A 22,388-nucleotide genomic window follows, 5' to 3' on the forward strand; every position below is an offset into this window, starting at 1 on the left:
TTCTTTGTGCTGTCTTTATTTCTGCTTTGTGTCTTTGTGCTGCTGAGTTTCAAAAGGTCTCTGAGGAAGGGACAGGGCTGGAGGTCTGGCCTTTTGCTCCAGGATTTCTAAAACAAACACGATTTATCCCCACTATAAACACAGAAGGCGAGCACATGTAAAAATGATGCTGCCTGAAGGTATTGTTTGTTCATAAATAGTTATGGGAAGGAAGCACCTTTCTCTCTGTTTACTTTGAAGACCCAGGTACTCTGTCTTGTCCTTTTCCTTTTGGGGGAAGGAAGGCTACAGTCCCAAACTCTGTATTCCAGATGGACCCATAGTTTCATCCTCTGAAGTCAGGCCTCTTCTGACCATGTCATTCACTCACCTACCAACTTGGTTTTATATTGCCTTTTTATTACTCTTTTTTAATGCTTGATAGTACCTTCTGCTTCCTTGGCACTTGCATTTGAAATGTTTCAAACCAGCTCAGGGTTTAGTTGAAGGCTATCATGTGTTTTCTGACTAATTGGTAGTTACTTCTAATTTCCTGTTCAGGAAGTGGAAATCTAACGCAGCTATTAGCGGTGCAAACATTCCGTTTGACCATCCGTTATGTTTTAAAACACTTTGAGGGAAGTAGGTCTGTTACGAGAGCAATCTCTGAAGAGTTGAAAGCTCACATATTGCAGCATGGCCCCAGATCTTGAGGCTGTCTGACACTGTCATTAGCTGTGAACAAAGAAGGGATTTTTGTTTAATCTGCTGAAACTGAAGGGCGTTCAAACAAACATGAACAAATACACCAGGTACTCTTTTATTCTAACATAGCAATTTTTACATCACCATTCTGTGTTATTTGTAACCTCAGTTCCACACAGGTCCAGGAATGGGAATAGAACCCAATAAATGCCAAATTTCAATTTAACTTCTAGAGCCTTGGTGGTTGGTTTGTTTATTTTGATCTTAAATGTTTTCCAGTTAAGCTGCATTTCTGTTAACCTGTGTAGTGAATTTAATTCACCTCACAGTAATTGCTTTGCATGGTTTCTGAAGTGTGTGTGGGTCATCAGTTAAAATCACTTGTGTGGAAATGCTTTGCTTTCTGCTTGTTCACAGTCCCCTTTATGGTGTTACTGTTTTCCTGGGATTAAGTGGGAATCAGAAAAGCATTCCATAATCAAAAGCATCCTTGAATTTTTTTATGTCTTCCATGATTTCTTTGTGAGAATTTCAGTTTGTGTCTTTACTCTTCTTACAGAAATATCTTGATTGGACTTTCTCATGGTACCAAGGAATGGCTGCATTCCCGTTTGTCCCCAGCAATGAGGAGGAAGAGGAGGAGGAGGAAGATGAAGAGTTAAATGGAGCAGAGAAGTCTCGAGATAAAAAGTTAAAAGATGAAAACAAGCCAGATCCAGATGTGGCCCGGTATGATGTTGTAAAGGTAAGCACAGAGCTAGATCTGAAATCCTTTTAGGAAAATAGGATCCATGTGTGTTGTTGAACCATCTACCCTCCTGTGTTTGTTATTACTAACATTCCGAACAAGAATTAGAACTCTTCCCTGTCTGTTAAATGTTTTATTTCTGTCATATATTACCAGGAGGGTAATCTTATTGATCTCTAAAAATGTTGAGACTTGACCTGTGTGATTTTAGTATCATTAAGTATCTCTACCTTCCTGCAGGGAAATTGGCAACAAGCATTCTGGTGACCTTCTAAGACTTGCTGGAAGACTGCATACAGATAGGATTTTCAAGCTCACTTACTTGAGTTAAAAGTGGAAAGGTTCCAACCATTATTAAAGTGTCTGTATGCACTTTTGTGAATTTAAAAATGATCATCATAGCTAGATTGCACAAATCTGACTAGTTCTGAACTATGACATTCATTTTATATTTGACATAAGCTGACTACTTAGCATTTCTCCAATTTCATTCTTCATATTTGCATTTCTATGGTAGTTGCATGATTTGGAAGGTATTACTCACATATTTAAGCCTCATTCCACATTCCTAATAGGAGTTTTAAAAATAGCAGTCTTTGTTATCTTATATTCAGCGTTGGTGGAGCTGGTGCAACTCTTCCTTGCTGCAATCGTTAAAACCTTCATTTAGTCACTTGCCAGTAAGTCATCACTTAATCCACATGCTTGAGCCTGTGTGCCAATGGCACTTTGGCATAGGGTACTTGGGCATAGGGTCTTGTTTAGAGGTTTCATGATTTCAGTTGTATTCTACTAGGTGACACTGTTTAAAAAGCTTAACAAAAGAGTTGTGGATAAGACGTGAGGTCAGTTTGTGATTCTGGAAACAGTTGCGTGGTTCAGCATAATGGATTTTAACTTGTTCAAGAGGCCTAAACTCAGAAGATACTTGGGATAAAATTCTCCACTGTTCTAGTTGTTGTGAAATTCCATTTCACACCTGGCTGTTGTAACCCAATTACTTCACCACACTGTCGGAGTATTTAAACTAGAACTGAACTGAGGCCTGGAACTATAACGTTGCTTGGCTGCAGCTATTTAGAAGTGTCAGTACTATGAACTCGGGTGTTATGGAGTTGCTTTTTCTCAGAACTAGGAGTGTGTGATGCTGTCACTTAAACTGAAGACTTGTTTCCCAGCATCCCACTGATCATGGTCTTCTTCTCTGTGAAATGTAAAATAAAAATCACATTATCTCTCTGCATCTCTTTTCCTGCTGCAAACCAGGAATTTGGGTCTGTTCTTTGCTTCTGTCAGCTTTCTCTGACATGACAGATACTATCAGGCAGAGTGCTGGAGGTGGTGTCTACCCAAAATGGTTGAAGGAGCATGAGAACCCTTTTCATCTATATTAGATTTTAGTAGCCTTTTATAGGGAAGGTTATTTTCTTATTTCCTATTACTTCTGTTTTCCGGAGTATGAAAATATAAGTATCCAAACCCCACTAGTGGTTGGATTCAGAACAGAAGTTCAGTTAGTCTTGCTCATTTGCTTATGTACTAGCAAATCCACAGAAACTTATTTCTTTGACTCCCCACTGGTAATTTTAAAACTGTCACCCTGCAGGAGATGTAATTGAATCTCCTTTTGTCTTCCAGCAACTGCAGTTCGGAGAGCAATTGTAAAGAGCATAATGGATTTTTTCATTCCTCCCCTTTCTCCTCCTAGGGACTTTTGAAGACACGGATCCAGCACCGGCTGAGATACATCCTGGAGGTGGTACGACCTGTTCCAACAGTAGTCCTAGATATACTGCACATCCTCACCCACATAGCAAGGCACTCTTCTGAAGCATGCAGCCAGGTAAATCTCCCACTGTACAGGAGCTGGGGAATGATAGAGAAAGGTTTGAATAAAGGAAGAAAGAAGCAGGTAAAGTTATGGCAAGGAGATCAAACAAACTTGTGTGTTTAGCATGTCTTCTGTATGTCTGCATAACTGCATACCTTTAGTTACTTGTGCTGCCTTAATTATACTGTGCCTGCTGTTTCTCTTCAGCTGCTTGACTGTCCTCGGTTGATTGAGACCATTGTCAGGGAATTTCTCCCTACTCAGTGGGATCCCCAAGTGGCAGAACCAGGGTGTCTGCTCACCAGCCTCCATGGAGTTGCCTGTGCCACTGCTATGAAATTCATCAGAGTGTTGGCGTGTGGAGGCCGAAATGCAACAGCCAGGCTGGTGAGTGCTTCTCTGAAGAGCTTTTCTGATTGCAAAGGCCTTTGTTCCGTGTAAGTAAAGACAGAGGATTAACTGGGGGTGACTGAGCTGAAGCTGGAATAATCATTGTGAAGATGGTGCTTATGTGTGTTTTGAAGGAGTTGTTGACACTGTCCTAATAATGATGCTTCTGCTGTGTACCAGTAGAAGAGCTGCCTCAAGCTTTTTGCTGTATGCAAAATCACATAGCACAGCCCAATGATATTGACCGATAGCAGATGTTCAGAGCACATGGTGTGTGATGCTCTGTGTTCTCCCGTGTTCCAGTGATAGGCAGCTTAGGACCGTATAAACCAGAGATTAAATTGCTATCCTTGTGTTTTATGACCCTGGCTGGGCTTTTCTGCCATTAATTTGTCTTAATAACTCTGAGGGCATTTATCAGTATTTCCAACTCCTCTTATCTACTTCTGGACAGGTTTTCCACTTCAGAGATAATTGCATTCACTCATATAGGTCATCATACTGATGCTATAAATGCTTAACATCTACCATGAGCAGCACACATTACAGTGCAGTGAGCACTTCTTATGGTTTTTGGTTCAGTATTGTTAACAGCATCTAATAAATTGCCATCCAGGAAACTGCTAACCTCAGCAGCAGAACACCAGCCTGTGCTATAAAATACATAGAATAACATGCTGATGATGGATAGTGGGATATTTAAAGGCTGTAAGTGGTGCTTGTAGCATAACAGAAAATCTCTTGAATTTTACTCTATTTCAGGCTTTGCGTATGCCAGGTGTATCAAGGCATGCAAAAATTGCTTACAAGGTGCCACTTGCTTTTATCCGCAAGGTTTATTGCTTACAGTAGACTATTTGCGCTTTGGTTCTGTTGCACTCTCATATGGCTTGTTACATGCACTTGAACACGGGAATGGAAGATAATAACAAACTAAATCAAAATCATCAATGCATGAATTTATTTCAGCTAACAACATTCTTCTATCTTCCTCCACTGGAGGTAAATTTGACTTTCCCCTCTGTTCTGTAGGAGTGGTGTCAGAATTCATCAGCTCCTTTTACTTTCTTGCTGGTGTGCATTGATTTCTCTACAGGATGTCTCTAAAGCATTTGAATTTGTAATTAACTATAATATGTCCTTGTGTTGTGAAAAAGACATTGTTACCTCCTTTGTTTAGACAGATCACACACAAGCTCTTTTTTATGTGGGGGAGAGGAAGAGAGAAGCTCCTTTTTTTTTTTAGGGCTACACAAAAATACCCGGTTGTTGAGGAGGATAAAAATTATTTCTAGAGAACTGCAAATGAGTCATGCCCATGCTTAATTCAACACCAAAATAGCCTCAGAACATTTCCATGGCATCAAAATGCTATCATCCTATAAAAGTAACAGGCAGGAGGTACCCTTTTTGTGAAATAAGTTAGAATCATAGAAAGATTTAGGTTGTAGGACCTCTGAAAGCCATTTAGTTTGACCTCCCAAATCCAAAAGCAGCATCAATTCAGTAGCTTTGTATACAGTGTTTTTCATTAGATGTATCTTTACATGTAATCTTGGCTGATAAAGTACTAGTTATGACTACTTAAAGAAGGATAAACATTTATTTTCTTAAAATCAGTTAAATGCTGCAAAGAGCATCCAAAACAAGAGTGTGTGGGGTGGAGAAATGATTTATGTGTAGTTGATTTGCATTAGAAACGGATTAGGTAACACCTAGGCATCCCTTCCAGGAATACTTCTCTCATAAGAGCCTTTGACCATTTATTGATCCTTTGAAGTGTGCTCCTTGAGATTACATAAGATAAAGGCAGATTTGAAGAGGGCAAGAGAAGTTGAGAATGAGCTGAACTGAAATGTGCTGCTCTTCTGGTGTATCAAAGTGATGTGGTGATGATGCATGCAGCTGATACCTCTTATCCCTTTGTCTTTTTCTGTTGTTTATTCTTTTCTCTCTGGTTTGTTTGGTTTCCAGCTTAACAAATTTGAAATGAAAAGTCGCTTGAGTCGCTTTACAGCTGAAGACCCAGTGGATCTGCTGCTGCCAAGGGAAGAAGCCATCAGGCTAAGCACTGAAGCCTTCCGGTTGTGGGCTGTGGCTGCTGCCTATGGTCAAGCCTGTGATCTCTACAGGTACAGCTGGAGAAATGAGGGTGGGAGGCTGTCATGGTTTAAGCCCAGCCTGTCACTCAGAAACCACGCAGCTGTTTGCTCACTCCCCCTGCTTCTTCCCCCACTCCCGGAGGGATGGGGAGGAGAATCGAAAGAATGGGAACTAGATGATCTCAAGGTCCTTTCCAACCCTAACTATTCTATGATTCTATAATGTAACTCCCATGGGTTGAGATAAGACCAGTTTAGTAACTAAGGTGTAACACAAAAACACTGCTGCTACCACCAATAATAATAATGATAAGGGAAATAACAAGGGAAGAGAATACAACTGCTCACCACCCGCCAACCAATACCCAGCCCGACCAAGCAGTGATCTAAGCCCTTCTGGGCAACTGCCCCCAGCTTATATAGTGGGCATGACGTGCTGTGGTATGGAATACCTCTTTGGCTAGTTTGGGTCAGGTGTCCTGTCTCTGCTTCCTCCCAGCTTCTCCTCCTCCCTGGCAGAGCATGAGACTCAGAAAGTCCTTGGTCAGAGTAAACATTACTGAGCAGCAACTAAAAACATCGGTGTTATCAGCGCTGTTCCCAGGCTGTAAGTCAAAAACACAGCACTGCACCAGCTACTAAGAAGAATTAAAAATGACTGCTACTGCTGAACCCAGGACAGAGGCACAACAGGGGAAGCAGATGCCCTGTTCCAGAGGGGCCAATATAGGGATCTCCAGGCTTGGTCTCTACCTCAGTTCAGGGAGTCTTATCTCCCTGAAGTCTTATCTCTGGCCTCCTGCAGTAAAATTCCAAGTTCCTTATAGGTATTTGAGTTGAGTATTGTCTTTTCTGGTTGTTCTTTATCTCCTGTGTTTAAGGATTGGTATTTTGTTTTTTCCCCTCTATACTATGAGAGATCACCCCAGCTTTTTAGGGCTACATCTTTTTTCCCCTTGAAGGCATGGATAATCTGTGTTTGTGTGACATCAGCACACACAGTTTGCAGCACACTTAGGGCTGAATCTGATGATCTGAAGGCAGTCTGGGCAGCAGTCACCAGTGTGCATGCTAAGTGAGGCAGAGTGATGCAGACAAACTGCATGCCACATCCACTTTCAGTTTGGTACGAGTTCTTGTGCATGGCCATCAGGGTCTGTGCTGGGATAAGTCTGAGCTATCTCAAGCATTGAATCTTATTCCTGTAATTGCACTGACTTGGAAGCACAGAGATGGCTGTGGAGTTGCTCTGAAGAGTAAAAGGGATGCCAAGGGAGTCAGAAGGGAGATTGTTCCTACGCAACATTGTGTTCTCCAGCCCAATCAGGTGAATTGGTTAATAAAGAGTAAAAACTGTATAATTTTGCATTGTAAATAACATTGAGGAAAGACAAAAAGCAGAAGATTCCTTGAATTTGCATTATCACCACTGATGACAATGCAAATCATTTGGCTGAGAATTTGAGAACTAGGGAATCAGGAATAAAATAAAAATAGTTTTTTCCATGAGATCATCTTCTTGGAGGCAGAGTATTAGGGAGGTCCTATTCAAATGGAAGATCATATTCTTTTTTTTTTGTCATCTTTTTCCCATGGCTGTTTGTTATTTTGGTGGTGATGATGGTTCTCATAATCTCATTTTAGCAATCTCTATGCGATGGGAGGATGCAAAGAAGGTAGAGGCAAGTTCTTTCAGTGGTATGAAGTGGAAGTACAAGAAGCGATGGGCACAAATGGAAATACAGGAAATTTCACTTAGTAAAAAGTATTTCCTACACCTGTGAAGGTGATCAAACACTGGAGCAGGTTGCACAGAAAGATTGTGGACTCTCCATCCTTGATGATACTCAGAATTCAACAGGACATATTGCTGGGCAAACTTGCTCTAGATGACCTGACTTGAGCAGGGAGTTGAACTATAGATGATCTCCAGAGACCCTTTCCAACCTCATCTATTCTGTGATTTGTACTCTAGGGATCTCTACCCTGTGCTGGTGAGGATACTGCAGTCCCTACCTGACCTGCTCAGCACTTGCAGTGAGAAGAGCTGTATGACCGAGTTGTCTGTCCAGCGAGCTACGGCAGTAGTTACTCTGCTGATACATGTGACACAAACAGCAGGCTATGCGGCGGAGCTGCAGGCCAAGCTGAGCAGGTAGGCCCCCTCTGTCACCAGTTGTGTATCTGAGTAGTTGGCATCCTGTCTTCTCTTTCTTTGATTTTGAGACCTGGCTATCAACTTCTTTTTGTCTGCCTGGTAAGAGGCAGGAGCGAAAATCTGCCTCCAGCTGTGGGGCACAGGTGCAGCGTTAGCCAAATGCCCTGCTGAAAGGAGCTCGGAAGCTCCTTTAATCTTCCCTTTGGGGAAAAATAGTAACCTCTCCAAGGTTTGGAGGAAAGAATCTCTCTGCAGAGACCAAGATGGGTCAGGATTAAAAGGTGGTTGGTTTTGATAGACATCAAAGCAGTAGCATTTGCTGAAGAAACAGGTGCTTTTTCTGGTGAAAAGCCAGAAACTTTTAACTAAAGCTGGATACTGAGGTAGCATGTACAGTAAAACTAGAACGTAGCTCGAAGACAGGGTAGTGCAGAGGAAGACACTTTGACTTTCCTAAGTAGCCTCTGCATAGTTTTTGATGCCAAAATCAGTTAAGTCTGGTCTCTGGGAATGTACAAAGAATTGTTTTTCCCTTAGTGGCTATTGTCGGGTATCAGCTTCCAGACTACATGCCTTTGGAAATCTTGCTGTTAAAAATGATTGTTTGAAGAGACAATTGTTTCTGAGACATATTTGCTATCCTGTATTATTCTTCATTTGTGTTTCAGTAATAGCTCAGAAGATAGCAAACAGGTTCCTCCTCCTCCCATATCCTGGAATCAAGTGTCAGGCTTGCAGCCCTTCCTTGAGACCAGTCTGAAAAAAATTTTCCAGGAGATATCCCAGACAGAAACTTGGCAAACTCTCCAGCCTCTGACCACAACTTACATGATCTACTTGGGAGTTTATTACAGTGCTTGTAGCCAGCAGGTAAGGCCTGAAGATACAGGTTGTCTTTTCACCTCACCAGCGTCAGCTTGTATATTACCTCTGAAAACCTGAACTTAACAGTTAAAGCTGAAAAACACAGACATTGAGGCATCTAGCTGAGGACTAGATTTTGTTTATCACAGCTCATATCTAGGCTGCAATGCATTTAGGGTCAGATAAGTCTACTGATCCTTCACATTAGCAGTGCCAAATATTACTGTCCTCCTTTCTTGTCCTTTCCCTCTTTTGGAATCAGAGTCTCAGTCAGGGTAAGTGGTAGTGCTGTGACTGTTCTCGTTTATGGCAGAGATCCAAAGCATGAAGCAAATATGACCTGATTCAGTTTGGCAGCCCTTGCTCTTTATGAGCTAAATCAAGTTGCATGTTTTTGCATTTGCTGTGGTCTGTAGCTTACATGTGGACAGCTACAGTGCAATAATCTGGTTGGAAGACTGAGCATCGAGGGTCATGTCATAGGAACTTTAGATAGGAAACAGTAGGGAAATTTATTTGCTGCCCCATTGACATTGAAGGTTGACTCCTGTAACCCTGTTACAGCTGTAGTACGTGGCCATCTTTTAAAGTGAGTTTTCTGCAGGTGACACATCAGTGTGATGCTGTTGAAGAATAATGTCTTATACTTCAGCTACTGTAAAGATTGATGTTCTAAAGATAAATGCAATTTTCCTCTTTACTGCCCAACTGATATGCCCGAGGTGTGACCTGGGAGAGCTGTCTTCACGGTGTGGGGGTAATTTAGTGGCTGTAGTTACATTTCTGCAACTCCTCTGAAACTTGCCCGGAGCAATTGAGTTTGTTAGATGTGGCTGGGGTGGAAACCACCTGTATCTCTCCAAGATGACTTTAGTGTCCCAGAGGTTGGTCGTACCCTTCACCTGCTGTCATTATGTCCTGAGCATTAGAAAGCCAGGATAACCAAGAGGTTAATATTCCTTTTTAACCTTTATGACATATTTTTTATTTCCACCTAAAAAGAAGTTCCATCACCTACCAGTGATTAGCTCCTCTGATTAAAAAAATCAAACTAAAATTGCCCAACTTCCAGAGTAACCAGACTACTCAGTACTGGGACCTTCTTGGAACATTTTTGTTAGCCTGCTTAGAACTAAGATTAACACCTTCATGTAGATCATACTGATTTGTAGAGGGGGATTTCATCTGGGGAAAACTAGATTTTATGTTATGGAAATGAGTATTTCTGTATCCTAAAGCAGCATTCTAATAAAGGGAAAGAACATTAATATTTGCCAGCATGTTCCTTCAACATGGGATATTGCTTACTAGGGTCGGAAGAATTTCGATGGTTCTCTAAAAGCCACAGATCCTCCTCTGTGCAATGTTCATCCACAGTCATGCTTGATGGGTAGGTCAATCACACTTCATACAGCTTTTAATTTGGTTTTTTTTTGTGGGGACCCTTATGGTGCCACGCTGCTTTCTCAAGGTAGTTCTGATCACCTGTGTCATCTTCATATTAAATGGAAAGATCAGCACTTAGATAATATGGAAAGGGAGGGGTAGCCACTTAGGGCAAGTTTTCCTTTAGGGAATCTTCATCCCAAGATCAAGATCCTTGCTTCCACCCAATTAAGAAATCTCTGTGATACTTGAGTGCGAGAGCACCTTGGTGTTCTAGTTTTCAGCTTCCACACTACCAGCTGTGAGGCCAGCTCCAACCTAGAGCAGTAACACTACGCAGATTTTGTGGTCTGGCAAAAAGGCAAAGAACACACATAAAGCAATTAAATCAACCTGCAATGCCTTCATTCGCCATCTTTTCCTGTCTTTTTCCATGTCTTTTGCAGCCATCAGTCAATCCAGTTGACTGCTTAGAGGAACTGGAACGTTTGACGTCTGAGGTGCTGCAGCCCCTTCTCAGCCAGCCAGCCATACAGAGCACGTGGGACTTGCTCAGGTAAAGCCATTTCACTGCTGTTCCCAGAAGCTAAGGGAGCTTCACTTCTATACTGTACTGTGTGCCAGTTTTCCCCCTCCCGTTCCTTTTGCCATACATATGTGCTCTGTGTATGTGAATTAGAGTGCAGTCAGGCTCTGTCTATACCCTGCTTTGTTCTCTCTCTCCTCACAGCAAAAAGCATGATGTCCACAGAGGTTCTCTAGTTCCTCCTTTCCTACTGGTGCTGCTGCTGGGTCTGCATCTCTGCCTCTTCATGTAGTTGTAGTTTTCATATTAATTTAAGATTGATTTTAGTCACTCTTGGCTTTGATTCTTTGGTTTCACTGTTTTTTAAAAACAAGTGACATCAGTTTTAGTCCCTCTTACAGAGTGTGTGTGTGTACCATTCATGTGCTCTGTATTATGCAGTTTACATGAATTTTGAGCTTGAAAGCCTCTGCAGGAAAGCAAAAGGGCAGATACCAAACTGTTCTTTCAGACATTTGCGTAACATAACCTTTGTCTGTGGCTCTCGGGACTGTTGCAAGCAGTACAGAGATTCTGTCTTTCTACTGTAGAGGGAGCCTCTCTACTAGCCTGGAATAAATCCTCTGGAAGGAGGAAATCTAAAAGTCCCAGCCTATAGTCAGGGAGACATTTGGCTGCTTCTGAGAACATCACATACAAGGAGTACTTGAAGTCTTTGGTTTTAAGTGGTATTTGGGTGGTCACCAAACAGTTTGGCCCATGATCTTTCATGACCATAGCTGAGGTCTGAAGCTCTTAGCACCAAGTACGGTTCCAACACAGGGGTGCTCATTAGACCCTTTCCTGCCTGTTCTTGAGGTCTGAAAGCAGTGGGTTTGGTCAGGCTGTAGAAGCCTATCAGCAGGAATTCTCCTCTGCTGCTGTGAACACTGGCTGGTAGAAGTGAAGAGTCAGCTAATCTCTGCCTTGATATTTTTGACAATCTTGTCTAAATGTTCTGAGCAGATTATGGCCAGGAATTCAGGGTGCTCTGTGCACTCCAGATGTGTTCACGCACTCCTATATGGTAATGCCAGTGGAAGGAAGAGCAATGCATGTAAAGAATTAGTTGTCTGTCATACAGTAATGATACGGATCTTTGAGAGTGTTTGCCCTGTTGTGCCATTACAATTCAGCAACATGCTTATGGTCACCTTTCCGTGTAGTGGTCTTGCCTGTACAGACATGGTATATCTTAAGTGCATCCACAAGCATTGCTGGTATGGAATATTCTAGTTTTGCCCACACCAAGAGCACAGTCATGTTCATGTATATTAAAGCCAGGTGCTGCCTGAATAGAGCTTAAAAATAGCCATTCCATGAGTATGTAAGGGGCAGCATCTTTGCAATGTCAGTTTTGGATATAAGCTGGCTTTTTGGCTTTGCCTGCCAGGTTATTATTGAAATGTCCTGAGTGGGTGGCAGCTCTATTAGCCTGGTTTCCGTATCATATATATGTGGGGAAATGTGTATTTTTTTTTTTTTAATCAGGTGCCCAATGGTTTCAAATGTTTGACATCAGAAATGCATCACTGCATCAGTATTTCTGCATGTAATGAACAGTTTAGCTAAAGATTAGAATTCATGACAGCTCACTGGCAACGGCTTGTATGGTGATAGTGCTTACTTCATCAACCGTGGTACTAGGTTTGCTCTTGCATGGTCTTCAGAGCTTTCATTTTACTGCAATGTGTGGCCCATTTCAGACAGTAACATTCCAAAAAGATAAATTTTCAGCAGCGTAAGTGCTTTTGACCTGACCCCTCTCTCTTTTGTCTGTTCATACAGGCCATGTTCTGCATTGTGCAACCCTCTGTCCTGTTCCCCAGCTCCAGAATCTGTCTTCAGCATTGCATCTCTGAGTTGCACTGGAGGCAAACCTCCTCTGAGCCTGGTTGGCTCCAAATCGCCTTTTCCCTTCCTCACTGCCCTCCTGTTTCTCATCAATAGCATCACTGACATTCACAAGGGCCTGACCAGCAAGGTGAGAATAGACTTTTACTGTAAGGTTTTAGTGAATGATTTTAAATTTGAGGGAGGTTAGTATTTGTATTTTCTTAGGCTTAAGAGTGATCTTAGTAGGAGTATTAAAAAGGATTGTTGTGTATTTTTGTTCTAAGAAACAAAGGATGAGGATCTGAAGAATATCTTGTCTTTGAACTCCAGCATCCAGTTGATGCTGGGAAGCTGGAATTACAGAGCAGGAGATGACTGATGATCAAACTTAAAGGATGGATGTATAAAGAATGTTGAGAAGGGTTAAATAACTGTTGTTTGGCTGAGCAAAATAAATAACTGAATGTTAGAGGAGGAAAGGGATAGTTGAAGCATATATGACAAAGAAAAATAGGATTAAAATGAAGGAAAAAGAGAATGAGTGCTACAGTGCCTGAAGAGGTTTCTTCCCTCTTCTGATTGTCCTGAATTTTTAGAATGAGAATCATGACAGACTACAAACTCTGAAGAGGAAATGGCAGAGCCCTTGAGAGATGGAGTACTTAGCATAAGCTTTCTAAAAGCCTTCTTCCTCTGTTACCTTATGTTGACCAGTTACTGATAGGAGTGTCTTACACCTGGGTCAAAGCAATCCCAGGCACATCTACAGGCTGGGCAGAGAAGAGATTCAGAGCGGCCCTGCGGAGAAGGACTTGGGGGTGTTGGTCAATGAGAAACTTAATGTGAGTTGGCAGTGTGTGCCTGCAGACCAAAAAGCCAACCGTATCCTGGGCTGCATCAAGAGGAGCGTGACCAGCAGATTGAAGGAGGTGATCCTGCCCTTCTACTCTGCTCTCATGAGACCTCACTTGGAGTATTGTGTGCAGTTCTGGTGTCCTCAACATGAAAAGGACATGGAACTGTTGGAACAAGTCCAGAGGAGGGCCACGAGGATGATCAGGGGACTGAAGCACCTCCTGTATGAAGACAGGCTGAGAAAGTTGGGGCTGTTCAGCCTGGAGAAGAGAAGGCTGCGTGGAGACCTCATAGCAGCCTTCCAGTATCTGAAGGGGGCCTACAAGGATGCTGGGGAGGGATTCTTCATTAGGGACTGTAGTGGTAGGACAAGGAGTAACGGGTTAAAACATAAACAGGGGAAGTTTAGATTGGATATGCGGAAGAAGTTCTTTACTGTGAGGGTGGTGAGGCACTGGAATGGGTTGCCCAGGGAGGTTGTGAATGCTCCATCCCTGGTGGTGTTCAAGGCCAGGTTGGACAGAGCCTTGGGTGACATGGTTTAGTGTGAGGTGTCCCTGCCCATGGCAGGGGGTTGGAACTAGGTGATCTTAAGGTCCTTTCCAACCCTATCTGGCCAGATGAGGGAAAACATCTTCAGCCACTGGGCGTATTTCTGCCTTACAAAGCACTAGGGAAGTGATTATTGATTACCTGTGGTAGGGATGGTCATTACAGGTGAACCCTGAGGCAGAAGAGCAGATATTTTTCAGGCTATTTTTAAATATCCCTTTTGGAGTAACCAACAGAAATTCTAATGTGAGAAGGTATGGGGTAGACCTTTCACTTTCCTCTAGGCATGAGCTATCTTCATAAAATGTCTCCACTTCTGATTCCTTTATAGTACAGCTCTGTGCTGGACTTCAGAGGCTTGAAGGATTATCTGCATCAAAGCTGGCAGAGTGGACCTCCCTCTGTAACTCCTTCATCTGCGTGGATCCTTCGCCATGAATATCACCTGCAGTACTTTGTGCTAGCCTTGGCTCGGAGAATGGTACCTTTATTAGTCCTTTCATTGCTTTCACCTGAGGTATTGACTTTACATGGGCCTCTGCAGCTCAGTGTGTCCAACTGGCAACTGGTCCTTGCATCCATGTTCGTTGACATACCTGACTTAAGTCTGGTGACTCTCCCACTTTGCTGTGAGATCTGTGTCTCAGCTGACCCTCCTGTTGTTGTTGATTGCCTCATTAACAAATGATAGTATTTTTTCTCTGTTTTGTTTCCTCTACAGGCAGGTGCTTGTCCAGATTACAGCCAGCACGCCTCACTCCATCACTGTGTTGCCATGGCATTGCTAAGCCGTCTGTTGCCAGGGAGTGAGCATCTGGCTTACGAGGTCCTACTGGATCTTGCCTTTAATCCAGAGTTTCTTCCGTAAGTTTTGCATTTCTTTCTTTCTATATTCTGGTATATGGGCTAACTTGGGTTTTGTTTGTTTGGTTTTGAATGGGATGGTAAAACAGCTTGATTGATGCAAGTCTGAAGAACAGTTTATCCCCTGTAGGTGTAGGCCCTTGGCACTGCAATTTTGTTATTTTTGGCTTTTAATAGAGCCTGTATTCACATTTTAGTTATTTATGAGCATATTCTCCAGTCATGGAGCCTTCTAATCAGCTCGGTGGGTTTTGTTTTTAACAAATACCTGTGATAGAGCTAACATTTTGTGAGAACTTGACAAGTGATCTGGGACCATGATGAGTCTCTGGTCTGAGATTGTGCCACATGGATTTGACAAACACCCCCAAGTATCTAATTGCCAGTCCTTGGTTCCCCTGACCTTGCCAGTGCGAGCTGTAAAACTACTATTCCAATAATTGCCTTATTGATTCACCCAGGCCTTATGATATGTGTTATTTCATCTCAGCACCCTGAGATCTGTGTTGGTGTTTTGGATTGCCTCTCTGCACAACGGTTTTAGCCTCCACACCAGACTGCTGGCATTGTGTGGAGGTTTTTCAAGGCAAGGCCTTAGTGTTGCGAACTCCAGATGTAGTTCTGTGAATTCCCTGTAAATACCAAGGTAACTGATGCCTTGTAAGCACTCAATATTATCATAGCTGAATGCTTTAGGAAGTGTTGCAAATGCTGTTTACTTACTGGTCAACTTGATCCATGAATACTGTCGAGAAGAATTTCTGTGGTGTTTTGTTTCTTTATTTTGTGGTGGTTTGTTTGTTTCTTAAACTGATGCTTGTCTCTTTATCTCACAGTGAAGGGAAAGCTGGAGGGCCAGAAGCAGCTGACTTCTCTGATATCCTGCATCTGGGTACCAGTGCCAAACTGGCACAACCTGGCTCTGCAGCAGCATCTTGTTCAAAGGCTACTCGTGGTGCCCTGCTAAGAGAATCATACCAGGATCTACCTTCCATCCGCTCCTGCTACCTTTCTCATTTTGTCCACTTGCAGCCTACCCTCATGCGTTCCCAAGCATCCTACCAAGGACGGAATTACCTCATCCAGTCGATGTTGCTTCCTGAGGTTAAAGGGCCCATCCTGCCTTCAGACTGGCCATTCTTTCCACTTATCAGCCTTTACAACAGAGTGACTAATGCAGAGACACGTGGGGCTGTGCTGAACTCTCTCCCACTTGATCTTGTCAACACTGTGACCTGGAACCTGCAATGGGTCTTGTTGCTGGAAACCTGGCGTGCTAAAACCCTTCAGAGCATCCCTACTGCTGCCAAACTTGCACGGCTTATGTGTGTCTTCCTCACAGGCAGTGACCTCTTCCTAGAAGCACCAATCCACCGCTATACAGCTGCTCTTCTGTCTCTGTATTGCCAACCCAAGGCATTGGACTCCTTAAACTTGGATGCTCCTCTCCCTGGTTTGGCATCCTTCCACGATCTCTACATAAGTCTCCTGGAGCAGTTTGAAGCTGTCTCCTTTGGAGATCCGCTCTTTGGAGTCTTTGTTCTTCTACCTCTACAGAAGCGTTTCAGTGTTCATCTGCGCCTCTCTGTTTTTGGGGAGCACACAAGTATCCTGAAGGCACTCGGAGTGCCACTTCAGCAGGTAATCCTGGCTTATGGTAGTTGCCTGTCACTGCGTATCTCTGGATCACTGGTCTTTTGCCTGTGTCTCTACAACCTTGATTTGGGCATCCTCCCAGCACTTCCCTTTTTCCTTACTCCTCCTTATCCAGTAGAATAATCATGCTCCCTTTGCTTAGAGGCTTTTCATTCTCTCTGAAGAAAGTGCAACACATGCGATGTAAAATAGAATAGGTATGGAGAGAGCAATATTCTTGTGATCTGGGGCTATGGCAGCAGTGTGTATGGGTTTTTTGGTTGATATTGTTTTGGGTTTTGTTGGTTTGGTTTTGGGGGTGGAATGGTAAAACAGCTTGATTGATGTAAGTCTGAAGAACAGAGCCCATCCCCTGTAGGTGCAGGCCCTTGTCACAGAAACCTGCTGAACTTTGTTTTGGGAGCAGTGTGTGTGTGCTATGTGTTCAGTTTTCAGTGGAAACTGTCACATACTCTGCTTGGTTTAATGATTGAGAACCTCCTTCTAATTTATAGCCTGTATGTATGAAGGGCTAGTCTGCACCCCATGTTCTTCTGCCAGCAATTACTTTTCCCTTAAGTAAGTCTTGTCTGACCTTGGTGAGAACCTTTTCCTTTCCCAGTGCATGGAGAAACAGTTATTTTTCCTCTCAGCCATGTTTCCACACCTAGTTACACTGGACTGTGCTTTGCTGGGTAACTCTGCAGGAAGATTTCATCTGTCAAGTGCAGGACTGCATTTCTTTTGAATGAGTAGGGCACAAGAGATGGAGTGTAGCTGCCTTCAAGTTCTTTGGCAGTTGACAGAGAATACCTGATCTAGCCTGAAGTTTGCTAATACAAAGCAATTTTTCAAAAAAAAAATATAATTTCAAATTAAAAATCAAATTTAAAAAAAAAAATACAAAACATTTTTCCAAAGAACTGTGAACCAGCAGTGTGTGTGAGATCAGTGCTTTCCATTGTACGGTTGCTGTGCTTTTGCTTTGGTTGTAGTAGCTCTGCAGCCAATTTTTCTATATCGTTATGACCAGATGAACCTTTGTTTCTTAAGCAGGTAAGGCAAGATATTCTGACCTGTGGTAAGCTCTCTGTTCTCTTGATGTTCCCAGTGGCCTACCCTTGCTTCTGTTCCAGTACCACAGATATATGTAGGAACAGAGCTAAACACTATCTTCAGGTGAAAACCTTGATTCTACATCACATACTTTATCTTGTCTTGATACCTTGACATCACATCCTTCAGTATTGGCAGACCTGTGGCATATGTTACAATGGAGAACATTTCAAGGCAGATTGTTTTTCATGTTTTTTTCATTTTTTTTAAATGCCAAATAGTTTGAGCAATGTTTTCATTGCCCTGTTGCTTGAAAACAAACTATGTGCTGGAAAATCCGATCACTTGAGGTGGCGTTTGTTTGAGGGTGTTTTCTCCCCTTTTTGTCTTGAGTTAAAATGACCATAGAGGGCAGACTGTATCTTGAATGAAGTAAAATCAGTGATTGTCTTTAAACCCATAAAGAAGATGCTTCAAAATGAAATATGTCATTTTAGCCCTAGAGAACTTATCTAAAATTGCACTTCTGGACAGGGGAGAAGCAAATAAAACTAAGTTGTTGCTATAAGCTTTTCTAACCTATTTTTCAAAGCTAGACAATGAAATTGGAGAATGATGGAAACTTCGCTTAAAATCATTAACTCTGGCACATATATCTGCTTTCCTTTTCTGGCTAAATGCACAGATCAGTGTAAGCCTCTGGTCCATTAGTGGGATGTGGTGCTGTTGAAAGTTCTTTGCCTCTTCACTTTGAAGCCACTATTCTTACCAGTGCCAAAAAGCCACCGCAGTGATTTAACCAGTAAAACATTTCTCTGTAAAGCTGAGTAAGTCTTGAGGATACTTTGTTAAAGGCATGTCACATTAGTCAGTGTGGGCAGTGACAATGCTGCTCCAAATGGACGTGGTGCCAGTGAGGTATATCATATTATATGGGAGTATGTACACAGACAGCTGGGAAAGGGCACCCTAAAGTCATGAACTTCACCTCAGTACTTATACTCTGACTAAAACTGTAATGTTGCCTTTGTTTGTTGCAGTTCCCTGTACCTCTTGAGCGATACACTTCCCCTCCTGAGGATAACGTGAACCTCTTGCGACTCTACTTCCGAACACTTGTCACTGGCACGCTGCGCCACAACTGGTGCCCTGTTCTTTATGTGGTGGCTGTGGCTCATGTGAACAGCTTTATTTTCTCCCAGGACAGCACAACACGGGTAGGTAATGCATAGCAGAGCCTCAGGGCTGAAAGCTTTGGGATTTGCATCTGCTCTTCCCAAGGATCCAGTGTGGCTTGTGGTGAATTACTGACCTTGGGCTTGAAAACAAAGATTGTAAGTGAATGTTTTGATGAGTGGTCAGCTGTTTGAGAATCCACATATGAGCCACAGACATCAGCTCTTGTTCATTATACCCTAAAGCACTTGCATTAGTGGTAGTCAATCCTACACAAACCTTTGAAGTCAGCAGCTATGTGGGCTATGGTACATGAGGGATGAATGGAGAGGCTGAGGGACCTGATCAGGCAGAGAGAGCTTGTAATAGGTTTAGCCTCTGACTGGGGCAGTCTTAATGTGCAGACTGTTCTTTCACTTGCTTGAATAACCAAGCACAAGCTCTCCCATGGCCTTGGGACCTCTAGCAATGATTACTTCTGGCAACACTTCACCTCTGATCTATAGTTTTACCTGAAAGTGAAGAAGTCAGCTGAGTTTCAGGTCAGGGAAAAGAGGAGTGAGGCAAGATCCAAGCAATAGCCATCTCGAGCCCTTTCTGCTGGAACAAGCTGCTCTTTGGAGCATTGTCATAGTGAACAAAGTGTCCTTCTGTCCTGCTGGACCCTGCTGGGTCAAGGTAGCAGTGCACCATATTAAGCAAAGTATGTGTTCTGTTCACAGGAGACAGATGCTGCTCGGAAAAGCATGCTGCGAAAGACGTGGCTGTTGGTGGATGAGGTAGGATCTGTCGGGTTCAGTATGTGCCACTGGGAATTAAGTTTTTGAGATGCAGTACTCTTACAGATTCATCTTTGGCTTTTGAAATTTGTGTTTAACTGCATTGCTAACTTGAGAATGAGAGGAGATTAGCAGGATTTTGACCTGTGATGGCTATAAGTACTGTTTTCCAGTTCCTGTAGTAATTGCACACAAAACAGAGCCTCTGGAACCTAGATGAATCTTTTCTACTGTATTTCCATGCCTCTTGCCCAAGCAGCGTTATATCAGGATCGTGGGAGGTCCTAGAGGAATGATTCTAGCACAACTGTGAGTAGGTGGCCAGCAGTGATCACCCTTTACTCTTAGTTGGATGCTTCCTCTGAAAAGAACAAAACAGATGTACTGTTTCTCTGGGAGCTTGCAAAGCTTTAACATTTGTGTGACAGGGCTGGGCCATTTGACCCTTTATGTGTAGCATCCAGGGTAAATTCTTAGATCCCACTCAAAACCCCACCTGGGCTTTTGACAAGAAGTTATTGTGAGAGGCTGTTGAGGAGACACATTGAAGTTATGTTTGGAAGAGCAATTCTCATGCAAATCAAAAGTGAATTTTCTTGGAAGAAACTCACCTTTTAAACCTCTTCCATTAAGATGATGCAATTAATATGTTGGGCATAATGGAATTGCACTATCTGGCAGGTTGCTGTGTTATGTTGGAGACAGGGTGGAAAAGATTAGGTTCTTTTCGACATGCTTTATGTCTGCTGTTTCTTTCTTCAGACCTTGAAAAAGCACCTACTGTACTACAGACTGCCAAATGCAGAGAGCTCTTTGGGATTTGACCTTTATGAGCAGCTCCCTCCTGTGCGACTGAAGTACCTGCAGATAGTGACACAGAAGGAAAATAAGGAGAATGCACCAGCACAAGTCTCATAGCAAAACACTTGTGCAAGAAGAGGGCTAAGGTGAAGAATGGAGGAGCTCGGTTTGTGCTTCACTGATGAAACTACGTGCAATTCAGGCAGTTTCACTGCCTGACACTCATGGCATCTTTCCAAAGTGAAGTACCGGTAGAATGCTCCCAGCCCTGCAGAGCAATACACATCATGTCAAGATAGGACAATAGGTGTGTGTGGTTTCTCCATGATGAATGCTGGAGCATTTTCCTCCACCTCTTTCAGGTGGCTCTGCTGCTTCCTGGAGAAGGTGAGAATGTGTCTGAAAGGCACTAGACTGTTGACTAAACTTACAAGTGGAAAAGCTGTTGTGTTCATTGAGGCTGGAGACTGGGTTTTCATGTCGATATGTGTCTTTCCCATATCTTTTCCTTTTATTTTGTACCCTGAATTTTGAGTGGTCATTTCCCCACACTATTCCCTGCAAATAAAACTACAACAGGGAAAAAGCTGATCCTGAAAGCCTTTTTATTTTATAAATATATATACAAGCAGTTTCTCTAGGACAGTATTGTGTGCATACAACCAGTCACACAGATGTATTGTGTCAGACCTAAGAAATAATAGCTCCTAGTGCTGTGGCGAAAACACTTGATGTCCTCCCTTGGCTGTCTTTTGGATAGTTTCTAAACTACTTTCTTTTCTCCCTTAATCTTGTTATGTGTATAACAAGATAAAAAATAACTTATTTTCAGGGTGGGATGCTTGGCAGTAACCACTCACCATTACAGGAAAAAGCCCTATCTGCTTGTTTAGCTGGAATATGTATTAGTTGCCCTCTGAGAAGAGGGGAATATAATTTGAATTTTAAAGTGGTGTTCCTAAGCTTAAACCTAATTTTACAAATTCATAATTTTATCCCACTTCTATATCCAAATTCTGTATTGCAGCCTCAGACACAAGGGCTTCAAATATAGTGCCCTAAAAAGGCTCATCTCAAGTGCCAAGGTCAATCCAGTGGTCAGCATGGGTTTTTTGCTTGTTAATTATTTTAAAAGTACTTGATGTGATTAAAAGTTTGATCAAAGGCATTCAAGTTTCTGTTTTATCTAAACAATGAGACAGTTGTCTTTCAAGAGCAATAGATGGTACAACTCAAGGACATTTAAGAGCAGCCTTCATCAAGGACCTTGCCTTTTGCTTTTCAGACCTCCAGTTATAAAAGCTCTCCCAGTCCTTTGTGTGATGCAAAGTTGTGTTTTATAATGTGTACAAGGTGTAAATAAATACTTTGATAGGTCTGCAGTTTTTCCAGAACTGAGAATGCTCTCCTTTATTTAAATCTTTAAGTTTGGATAGTTCTGTTTGCAATTTATGAATATCTTGGGAATGCTACTGCTGTGAGGAAATCCACTAAACTGTGGAGCTCTGCAAGAGTTCTTCAAGCCAAAGGTATCATCCTGCTTGTGTGGAGGGTCAGTAACACAGGGTCCCAAATGCTGTGTGTACTTGGGGAAGGTGCAGGGTGGGTATTACGTGATTTGTCATGTGCCATGGATGGGAAGACAAGAAGCTGCTCACAGATGGTATTTGTGGATGATGAGAGAGGTGGTGGATTTCATTTACTTGTGAACTCTGGGAAGGAAAGGATCAGGCTTTTGCTTGATTCTCAGAAGTCCTTTTTATTCCCAGATGTTCCTTAAGCCGTCAGTGTGTGCTCAGAGAACACCTCCATCTTTTAACATGAAATTCTGATGCAAGCATCGGCAACGGATAGAAGAAAAGGATCCCAAATAGTTCTGCAGGGCACAGTTATGTGCAGAACATCTTAAGGATGCTGTACCTGAGCCTTAAGCTGTTAAAACTTGGGCTGTCATTGAGACGGCACGGCGATCCTAACTTTGAATTTTCAAAGGCTTTGAGCAGCCTTGTACCTGATTTCTCTGCAGAACACTAGAGGGCATTGCTTTATTTGCTTAAACATACCTATGTCGGCTTCAGTGCAATTGGGATCAAATCAAACCCGAAA

At 42.6% G+C, this 22,388-nt stretch overlaps 1 protein-coding gene across 1 annotated transcript in view; it reads left to right on the forward strand.

The window, feature by feature from the left end:
• RPAP1 (RNA polymerase II associated protein 1) overlaps positions 1-21,508 on the forward strand; it is a gene marked incomplete at its 5' end in the record, with an annotated part of 36,879 nt that extends 15,371 nt beyond the window's left edge. Inside the window, 14 exons of the mRNA XM_080618792.1 lie at positions 1,244-1,429; positions 3,141-3,275; positions 3,471-3,650; positions 5,628-5,785; positions 7,731-7,910; positions 8,582-8,783; positions 10,610-10,719; positions 12,517-12,712; positions 14,303-14,452; positions 14,693-14,835; positions 15,672-16,476; positions 18,567-18,743; positions 19,425-19,481; positions 20,244-21,508. Coding sequence (XP_080474918.1) covers positions 1,244-1,429; positions 3,141-3,275; positions 3,471-3,650; positions 5,628-5,785; positions 7,731-7,910; positions 8,582-8,783; positions 10,610-10,719; positions 12,517-12,712; positions 14,303-14,452; positions 14,693-14,835; positions 15,672-16,476; positions 18,567-18,743; positions 19,425-19,481; positions 20,244-20,399 — 2,835 coding nt within the window. The 3' untranslated portion in view covers positions 20,400-21,508. The remainder of the gene's footprint in view (positions 1-1,243; positions 1,430-3,140; positions 3,276-3,470; positions 3,651-5,627; positions 5,786-7,730; positions 7,911-8,581; positions 8,784-10,609; positions 10,720-12,516; positions 12,713-14,302; positions 14,453-14,692; positions 14,836-15,671; positions 16,477-18,566; positions 18,744-19,424; positions 19,482-20,243) is intronic.
• Positions 21,509-22,388: the final 880 nt, after the last annotated feature.

This window comes from Psittacula echo, assembly GCF_963264785.1.
Source record: "Psittacula echo genome assembly, chromosome: 5".
Taxonomy (NCBI): Eukaryota; Metazoa; Chordata; class Aves; order Psittaciformes; family Psittacidae; genus Psittacula; species Psittacula echo.